This window comes from Quercus suber, unplaced genomic scaffold (assembly GCF_002906115.3).
Source record: "Quercus suber isolate HL8 unplaced genomic scaffold, Cork oak 2.0 scaffold_906, whole genome shotgun sequence".
Taxonomy (NCBI): domain Eukaryota; kingdom Viridiplantae; phylum Streptophyta; class Magnoliopsida; order Fagales; family Fagaceae; genus Quercus; species Quercus suber.
The window spans coordinates 102,991-112,176 of record NW_027070330.1 but is presented as its reverse complement, the minus strand read 5'-3'; the positions used below and the strand labels follow the sequence as shown (position 1 = coordinate 112,176).

At 35.4% G+C, this 9,186-nt stretch overlaps 1 protein-coding gene and 1 long non-coding RNA gene across 4 annotated transcripts; both read right to left on the bottom strand.

The window, feature by feature from the left end:
• Positions 1–913: 913 nt before the first annotated feature.
• On the bottom strand, positions 914–3,960 carry LOC112015021 (acetyl-coenzyme A carboxylase carboxyl transferase subunit alpha, chloroplastic). Of its 3 annotated transcripts, XM_065768223.1 has the most exons (8): positions 3,873–3,960; positions 3,295–3,645; positions 3,123–3,197; positions 2,051–2,158; positions 1,770–1,930; positions 1,499–1,613; positions 1,370–1,414; positions 914–1,275 (listed from the first exon to the last, which is right to left on the bottom strand). In XM_065768223.1, the coding sequence occupies exons 2-8, from the start codon at positions 3,640–3,642 to the stop codon at positions 1,204–1,206; spliced, it is 924 nt and encodes a 307-aa protein (XP_065624295.1). In that variant the 5' UTR covers positions 3,643–3,645; positions 3,873–3,960; the 3' UTR covers positions 914–1,203. The 3 variants fall into 3 exon arrangements, with proteins under 3 accessions (XP_065624295.1, XP_065624296.1, XP_065624294.1); XM_065768224.1 differs by lacking the exon at positions 1,370–1,414 and having other exon boundaries at positions 1,165–1,369; XM_065768222.1 differs by having other exon boundaries at positions 1,166–1,414.
• A 4,438-nt stretch (positions 3,961–8,398) lies between these two features.
• Positions 8,399–8,797, bottom strand: LOC136065263 (uncharacterized). The gene is made up of 3 exons (XR_010626891.1): positions 8,707–8,797; positions 8,564–8,612; positions 8,399–8,470 (listed from the first exon to the last, which is right to left on the bottom strand). It is a non-coding gene; the product is annotated as an uncharacterized LOC136065263 (long non-coding RNA).
• Positions 8,798–9,186: the final 389 nt, after the last annotated feature.

Below are 9,186 nucleotides of genomic sequence, written 5' to 3'. Positions count from 1 at the left end.
ATAGAGCCAAAAAAAAAGAAACAGATGAGAATGTAGGGTTTTGACATATTAAAACAATTCGCAGAAACTGAGTTAGGAAGGACTTGTATCCAAGACAGGAAAGAAAAAGAGAAAAATGCATCACATAATCCAAAGCATGGGTGTGGTGATCACATAAAGCTAAAGATGAAAGTATTTTTTATAAGGCAGGACCAATTAAACAACATAAACATAACCTCATTTAGCAAAACTGGATGGCTCTTTGTCCATCTCAATGTGAATCAAAATGGAGAACTGTGCTAGAAGCTTCTACTGCTTATAAGGAGACTCAATTCATTTTGCAACTGACTACATTATCAATAGCAAAATGATATATCCAGCAGCCTCACAAGCAATTGTTGCAGTTGACACTTTCTGAATCTATGTACATTTTTGAACGGAATTAATCTATAGTGATTAATTTTAATGTTAAGGTTAATGTACGCTTCATGAAAACTAGGAAGTAGTCATTTAAATGTCCAGTTGCCCATATTTTGCAATCAAAATTTTAAATCAGATGGAAGGTCTTATCCCCATTACCCACATACTCAAATGGTGAATTTTCCATCCCTACAGAAAGTTTTATAAGTTTGTAATGCATCAATATGACACATTTACACCATGCCATAACTATACCAAGTCAATACTTTCAGGTCAGACATAAACAAAGCTCCTCGTCCTCGTATCATATATATTTTCCAAACTAATAAGAATGAACCACTCCTTCCATATATCCATTACTCAACCATTTTAACCAAAAAAAAAAACATGAACCTAACAACAACAACATTTTGACAAAACATATTTGATGCTCAACAATGTTTGAAATCACAAGAGGCTGCCATGAGGAGAAAAAAATGGTAAAATGGAAACCAACATGGATATCACCAAAACCTAAAAAATTACAAATAAAATGATTGGGTTGCTTATCTGCTTGAATAAATGACAACAACAGATGAGGAGGGGAAACACGTGGAACAGGTGTGGCAAGTGGGAACTACTAATCTACTCTAGCATAGGACTTGGTAAACTTCTGAATTCACATTCAAAGACAATTTCAATATTCCTATCACATTGTCAAATCCACCCCTTCCTTCCTTCTTAATAACCTAAGCCAGCATATTGGCATTCCATCTCTTTGAGACTTATCTAATAAGCACTAGAAAAGCAGGCACTTGTCCAACATTATATTTGCACAATCTTTAAGAGTTGCAATGTGAGGAAAGCCAAACTCGAATCACCTGGCAACATAGAAAACTGCATTTTCAAGCATTATCAATTTATTAGCACAACCAATGGCAAGGGCACCACCAGAACCACCTTCCCCAATGACAATAGAAACAATGGGTACCTTCAGGCCAAACATGGTCCTTAAATTGTGAGCAATGGCTTCACCCTGCATGTACGTAAGGTATATGTATCAGTTGGGCCGTTACTAAAAGACAATAATGTAAATTTCACAGTAGAGTTGTCCACATACTTGTCCTAGTTCTTCAGATTTGAGGTCTGCATAAGCTCCCGGAGTGTCAATGAAAGTAATTATAGGAAACCCATGGTGATCTGCATAATGCATCATGCGTAAAGCTTTCCGGTAACTGTTTGGATATAAATTGTCATTAGTGTCAGAAACTGAAACTTTGACTGGCCAGGAACTTGGCATAATAAGTTGCAACAAATATTACATTCCATTTTACTGCTAATGAAATTTCACGAGACTAATAGAACATACAAGTCTTTATAATTTGACATACCCATGGGGAGTAGGCATCCCAAAGTTCCGACTGATGTTCTCTTTTGTGTTTCTACCTTTTTGGTGACCCATGAACATGTACCTCCGACCATCTATGGTTCCTATACCAGTAACAATAGCAGGATCATTGTACCCACTCCGATCTCCATGAAGCTCCACAAACTGTGCATATCGGGTATATCCAAAGACATTAATCAATGTAATTAATTCAGCATTCATAACCTAAAGATAAACCATCTAGAATACAATATGCACCAAGTTCTCGAGTTTCCGATACTGCACCTTTTCAGTAATGCTAAACACATGATCAAGGAAAGTTGGCCTGTTAGGATGTCGTGCAATAGACACCCGCTGTATTGGAGTTAGATGCGTATATAAATCCTTTAGAGCCTGAAATACAAATGATAAATTGTAGCAATTCAGAACCAGAAACGTTTTTTTTTTTTTTGGCTGAATTCCAAATCTGTAATAGAGCATCATTTTCCCAGAACATTTGCTAAGCAGAAAGCAAAAGACATGTCCATCATATTGCATTATTCATTATCTATACTTCTCCTAATTATATGTATTTATAAGTGGCTGGCAACAAAAATTTGAGTTGAGACTTTCCCCAAATTCATTATAAGATATATCTAGTTTTTTGGTTCACCAAACATACTTCCACATTGAGGCTAACAACTCAGAATCTTAGGGATGGATACAAGAGCCAAGCTTCACTCCCCAATATTTTGCATGCTTAAACAAATTTTTAAGGTTCGACAAAATAAGTGAAGAAAAATAAGCTAAATTCCATTACTCCTAAGGAACTCAATGTCTGGATAACTTTGAAAATGGCATTGGAAGTTTGTGAACAAGCAATAAGATCCTATAACAATGAGTGCAGAGACGAACAGCAGGCCTACCCAGTGCAAAATTAATAAAACCTTATAATGTTTTCTATATTTCCAGATCAATAGTTGGAAAAAATAACATAAGCATGCAATACAAGGTCTCTAATATAAGCCACTTTCATCACTGTATGGCTTCATACTAAAGCCATTTAAAATTAAAAATTATAGGTCATGTTTTCGAATCTAAGTAATTGAGGTTCTCATCAGCATATGTGGTCAATGATTTTTTGTTTGTTTGGTATTCATTGGGTTATGCCGCATAAGGTTATTGAGATGTTCAATTGCTGGCCTGGTTTGTGCCTCATTATTTGTGTTGAGGATTATCAACTGTCTTTTCTTCCTTACTCTCATTGGGTGGAGTCTAGTTTTGCTCCCAGTGTACTTGAGTGACCTTTTATTTTAATAAAAGTTTTCTTGTTACTTATGAAATAAATAAAGTTTCTCATCAGCATAACATATCAAACCTGCTGATAATTACTCTCCAATGTAAATAACTGATCACTGAAGTCCAGACCAGTTTTGTTTGCCATATTCCGCACCTGCACTCGAATACAAAAACACAATTGGACCAAACCCTGATTATTTTTTCACTCAAATGAAGAGACTACAATCACCCCAAAGAAAAAAATGATTTACATCAGTGATTTTCTTCTCTAGACTGAGAAGCCGCTTTTCGAATTCCAAAGTAACGGGCTTCGGCTTCTGGTCCTCTGGCAAGGGCTTGAAATATGAGAGATGTGTTAGGACCCCACCTTTCACATTAGGATCCGGATCATCTGGCCATGGATGGTCCTGCTTCTTCACCTTCCTAAGCTTTGCCCCCACCACCAAATCCCTTCTGGTCGTGCTGCCAAATCTCGCCCTCCCTAGAGTTCTCAGAGGAATGCCATTGACACCATTGCTTGAGCTCCGTAGAAATTCTGAAGCTGAAGTTCCCACTGGAGAATGTGATATTGAAGCCATCCCAATCCCGATTTCTCCCATTCCCTAGCTCAGAATCAATATTATTCAGTTAGTTGAGCTGAGTTTTCACTGGCCCAGAACGCAATAATTCTAAACAAATTGAAAAAAATAAAAGAAGAAGACAATATTCATTTTCCAGTTGCTTCTATCATTTTCTTGGCAACGAAACAGAATAACAACAGTGAACATGCATCAAAATATGAGCTCAAGATCGCCATAATAGAAACTCCTCAATGAGAAATAGAAATTACCTGTATGTGATAAGAAATGTTACGTGTACTACAACATTTTAACAGCAAATCTTAAGCAATAAGTTATTATTGGTGAAAAAAGAAAAAAAAAAAATTGAAGTTTAGGATTCAAATTATCACTTGTGAAGCGTGTGTTAATAAGCCAGTTTTTTTCGGTTTGGTCGTTGGGAAGGGATCCAAATTTTTCTTTTTTTGGTATAGGCACGTGTGCAGCTTCGAAACCTTTTACTTTGTCTACTCCCGCGATGCCTTCTATGGTCCTTTTCTTTGGTTTGAACAAAACTTTGACTAGTTTGAAGGAGTTTTATTTTTCTTTTTATTAGAGTGGGGATTCCAACTCAAGTTCTATTTTTGTAAGAGTTGGATAATCTTGTTAAATTATGAGATTATGGGTTATTTTAGGCCTAGTCTAATTGTATCCATTTGAAAAATAGAAAAAAAGACTTAGAATTATTTGAGTAAATTACACTTTATTCTTTTAAACTACACTTCATTTTATATTTAATCCCAAAACTATGTAAATGCATAGTTACTCCTAAATTATACTTTATTTTACACTTACCCCCTAAACTATGAGAATATATACTTTACCCCATATACTCTACCCCTTTTACATTTATCCCCCTAAACTATACCTCATTTTACACTTGCTTCCCTAATTTATGAAAATACACACTTCTCTAAACAATTGCCTATGGAATGGGTGAAATGTGTTATACTGGTAATAATTTGAAGGGGATAAGTGTAAAAGAGGGTAAAGTATAATTTTCCCAGATTATTTTAAATAGTTGGTAACTTATGCAATTCACACAAAAGTTTAAACTATTATGATTTTTTTTAAATAATGTAAATTTGACATTTGATAATTATTGTGGTTGTTGGTATTATGTCTTTATTTATTATAATCAGTTTGTAAATGGAATTAGATATCGCATTAGGCCCTTATTATAATTGTGTTTGTATATGAAATTATACATCCAATTGTTGATACTATATTTTTTCTAGCTCTAAATTTTGATAGAAGTTTTAGCCCTAAAGTAAAGGATTGCATGGTTAAAGTCCATGTTACAATTATTTAAGGTCTGCATTTTAGGTTTAACCCTTTGAATAGGAGCATTAAGGTTTGTCACAATTGCTACAAAATTCTCATGACCTCACAAGGTGACATCACTCATGTGGTGTGTCACCGTTCTTGTCCACAAGTGATTACTGCTCTTATCATAGTATTAAAAACCCTAAGAGAACCTCATGTATTATGTAAGAGATACAGTAAATATTAGCATTGATGTGTACACTAGCATTGATGTATATACTAGTTGATCCACTAGTATAATTTTGAAGATTTGGATTTGTTTCATTTCTTCTTTACATTGGTGCTTATTTAGTGAGTAAAGTAGTAAACAAAGAGTCCTTATCTTTATGAAAGAGCTGAAAAGTCTTGAAACAATGAACCAAAGAAAACAAAAGGTCCATATCTTCAAATGTGAGAGAATACTAAAGGAGAGCTCACTCAACTTGTCAAATCCCAATATATTTGTATAACTCCCTTATTTAATTTTTAATTATGGTAAACCTCACAAATAGGCTATAGCTTGTGTTCTAACCTATGAAGAGGGAGTAATAAAGATGGTTGTAATATGTAATTCCAAATTAACAAATGGGCAATTAATTCTTCAAATTTGTTCCCCTTCCTTACCAGAATGATTGACCCTATTATATCGAACTTCTAATTGCTTCATAATTAAAAAGAGAAATGGCATCAAACCAAAGATAACAGTTCCATTAATGTCTGACAAGATAAGTTTTTTATAAGTAACGTCTGACATGATATGTAAACAATTTTGTTAGTTTCCAAGAGCAATATGGCCTTGAACCTCCTTCATGAATCATGACTAATATCCAACATCTATAAAGAATAATTTCTTAGTGCGATAAATAATATTATCAACCAACAAATACCAACAAGCAAACAGCAGAAAATTGAATTTAACTATAATTTGGATNTAACAAATGGGCAATTAATTCTTCAAATTTGTTCCCCTTCCTTACCAGAATGATTGACCCTATTATATCGAACTTCTAATTGCTTCATAATTAAAAAGAGAAATGGCATCAAACCAAAGATAACAGTTCCATTAAGTCTGACAAGATAAGTTTTTTATAAGTAACGTCTGACATGATATGTAAACAATTTTGTAGTTTCAGAGCAATATGGCCTTGAACCTCCTTCATGAATCATGACTAATATCCAACATCTATAAAGAATAATTTCTTAGTGCGATAAATAATATTATCAACCAAAAATACCAACAAGCAAACAGCAGAAAATTGAATTTAACTATAATTTGGATATATCTAACTTTTTTTTTTTTTGGGTAGAGGGAATGGATTTAACCAATCTGATATGCAAAATTTAAACAGTAACAATAAATAGATTCATTTAACCAAAAAAAAAAAAAAACACTAATAATTTAACTATAACTATTATTCCTATGCAGCCAATCACTCTCTGCAATAAAAAAAAATTTGCAAACAAATTCAGCTAAGGAAAAGCTTCCTAACATCCAAAACATTGAAACTTTCTGATATCCCCTAAGTAGGAATCACTCCCTGTCCAGGAGCCTACTTTTTCTTTTAGTGATTTCTTTAGACTTACAGTATCAAAGGAATGGGCATTCTTAGAGACAAGAGAAGTACCCAACAGGAAACAGAAACCTGTGATAGAGCATCGATCAGTCGGATCACCGGCCCAGTCCGCATCTGAATAAGCATGAAGCTCAAGAGAAGACCGAGAGGAGTAGTGTAGACCATGTTAACAATATAAAAAGAGAGAGAATGACTGAATAGTCTGTATAATATTATGTGTGTGTCAATATACAAAAGAGAGCCTTTATATAGGCTAGGTATGTGTGCAGTACAAGTAATAGAAGTATAGTACAAATAATATACTAGGCTAAGCCCAATGGGCTAATCTATACACTAACAGGTAGTCTCGGAACAGTGCTACTGCCTAAGTTTTTTCCTTGAGGAATAAAGTAACAAATAGATATCAGTAAAGATGAAAATCTATTGATTGTGATGTTGCCAAAAAGGAGTCACAAACCCACCAGCCAGAGAGCATTCTTTTTCCTTTAAGAGAGTGAATTACTATCTGCAAATCCAATTCAATTCAAGTCTTTGAAGCTTGCTGTAAGGATTGTGTTATTTCTATTTGTTCTGCTTGAAAGAATGATACTATGGATTTTTTTTTCCCTCGGATGAGAGCAATTTAGGAAGCCTCCACATTGTCAATGATATCACAATTTATATCCCCTGCTTCTCCCTCGGATTCCCAAGTTCAAATCCTCGGAAAATTCCTCTCCCTCTCTCTCCTTCAATGCACTTGTCTGTATCAAGACCATGACAAACAGAAATCAAGTATGAGACAATTTGAACAAGCAGTGATTAAACAAAAGAAATCAGAGCAAGCATCAGTGGTTGAAGATTCTAGCTGCAGAATCTGTAGAACGAAGGAAATACAAGTAAAAGATAAACAACAGTAGTATAACTCTGAATTGGCAGAAACGACATGTAGTTTTAGTTCAATGTACATATTTCTTTAGTGTTTACACGTTCCACACATATCTAGGGATGACAATTTTTACCCGGCCCGCGGGTACCCGGCCCGGCCCGACCCTAATGGGCCGGGTTTTACCCGGTCCGATTAGAAATAGGGTCGGGTATGGGTTTAAAAAAAAAAAACCCGAAGCGGGTCCGGGTCGGGTCCGGGTTTTTTAAAAAAAAAACCCGAGACCCGACCCGAGACCCGGCCCGGTAAAAACCTGGTTAATTGAAATGACTTAAATACCCTCATATATATATAACCTAAAATTTCTTACCCTAATGCTCATTTCTTCTGCACTCACTCCCTAAGCACAGCAGCCTCCCTACACTCTCTCCCTGTCAATCTGACACAGCGTCACAGCCCCTACACTCCCTCACCCTCACTCCACCGTGAACCCAGACGGCCTCACCTCCTCACCACCAAATCACAACACCACCGTCACAGCCCCTACACAGCTGTCGCCGTTTTTCTTCGCCAAGTCGGAGCTGTCATCTCTTTTCTTCAGCAAATCGGAGCATCAGTAAATCGGAGCAAATCGGAGCATCAGCCTTCAGCCTTCAGCTCAAGGTATGCTCTTCAGCAAATCGGAGCATCAGTCTCTCTCTCTCTCTGTGTATTTTTTTTTAATTTTTAATTTTCTTTTGCTCATTGTTTGGTACAGAGGAACTTTGAGCTGAGTTGAGTTGATTTTTGTTTCGGTGAAGGACTTGTTTTGACTTTGTAGTTTTCCATGCGTATAGTTAGTGTTAGCTAAGCTTGTATGATGGGAATGTTGGTAGCGTGGTTTTATTGTTGAAGAAGAGAAAAAAAAGAAAAAAGAAAAAGGGTTGTGTGTATAGCTGCTGGTAGAAATCAAATTGAATTTTGGGATGGTGCAATGTGCATAGATGTGTGTGTTTACAATTCATCTCTTTCTCTCTATGTTTGGGAAGAAAATGCAGAGGCAGGTTGAAAGAACAGGGAGCCTTAACCAATAGAAACAATTTATTGGGGCCTAATAAAAGACAAGAAAAAATCTAGATATTTTATTTTTGCTAAGTAAAAAAGAAATGAGGATTAGCAAGACAAAACTCACTCAATTAACTACCTGGATAGGAACCAGATCCAGCACCCTTTGAGATCAGTGTCCGAATAGCCTGTCAAAGAAACATGAAATACAATTTCCTATTATAAATTGATAAAAATTTCAATTTAATGTGGAACTTGGAAGTGGAATTAGCACTAAAATACCTTTCTTGAAAGTCCTTCTGCCACTTTGCTTTTGGTGAAATCAATCTCCCCACTACCAACCTTTCCATGTGAAAAGCACAACTCATAAACAATATGTCTGTGTAGACAACACAAGGACTGTTTTGTTGCTCGTCGTTACACCCTGTGATTGCTGGTAGCTGAACCTTTGGCTTCAAATGTCATTTTCTTTTTCCACATGAATTGTTGATTTTTTTTAACCTTCTTTAATTTGTTTATTAGTATTTTATTATTTTCTGTTTTCGTTCTTTTATTCTGGGATTACAGCCCGTGCATTTATTTTTCTTGTTTTATGTTTTGATTGACGTTTGGTTGCTGAGAAACTATAAGGTAAAGTTTATTAAAGGAAAATAGATGTTTTGGGATTTTGTGTTTTTTGGTTGCTGACATGTTTTGGGACATGATAGAATGAGCGTTTTGAGGTTTGAATTTTATGGTATGGTATTGTGAGAATGAGATTAA

Bases quoted from the DNA above. Each gene is read 5' to 3' on its own strand.
- LOC112015021 (XM_065768222.1), bottom strand. From the start codon at position 3,642: ATGGGAGAAATCGGGATTGGGATGGCTTCAATATCACATTCTCCAGTG. The intron at 3,198-3,294 runs GTAAATCATTTT...ATTCGAGTGCAG, and splicing joins TAGAGAAGAAAATCACTGAT to GTGCGGAATATGGCAAACAA. The intron at 1,614-1,769 runs GTATGTCAAATT...ATATCCAAACAG, and splicing joins GGGATGCCTACTCCCCATGG to TTACCGGAAAGCTTTACGCA.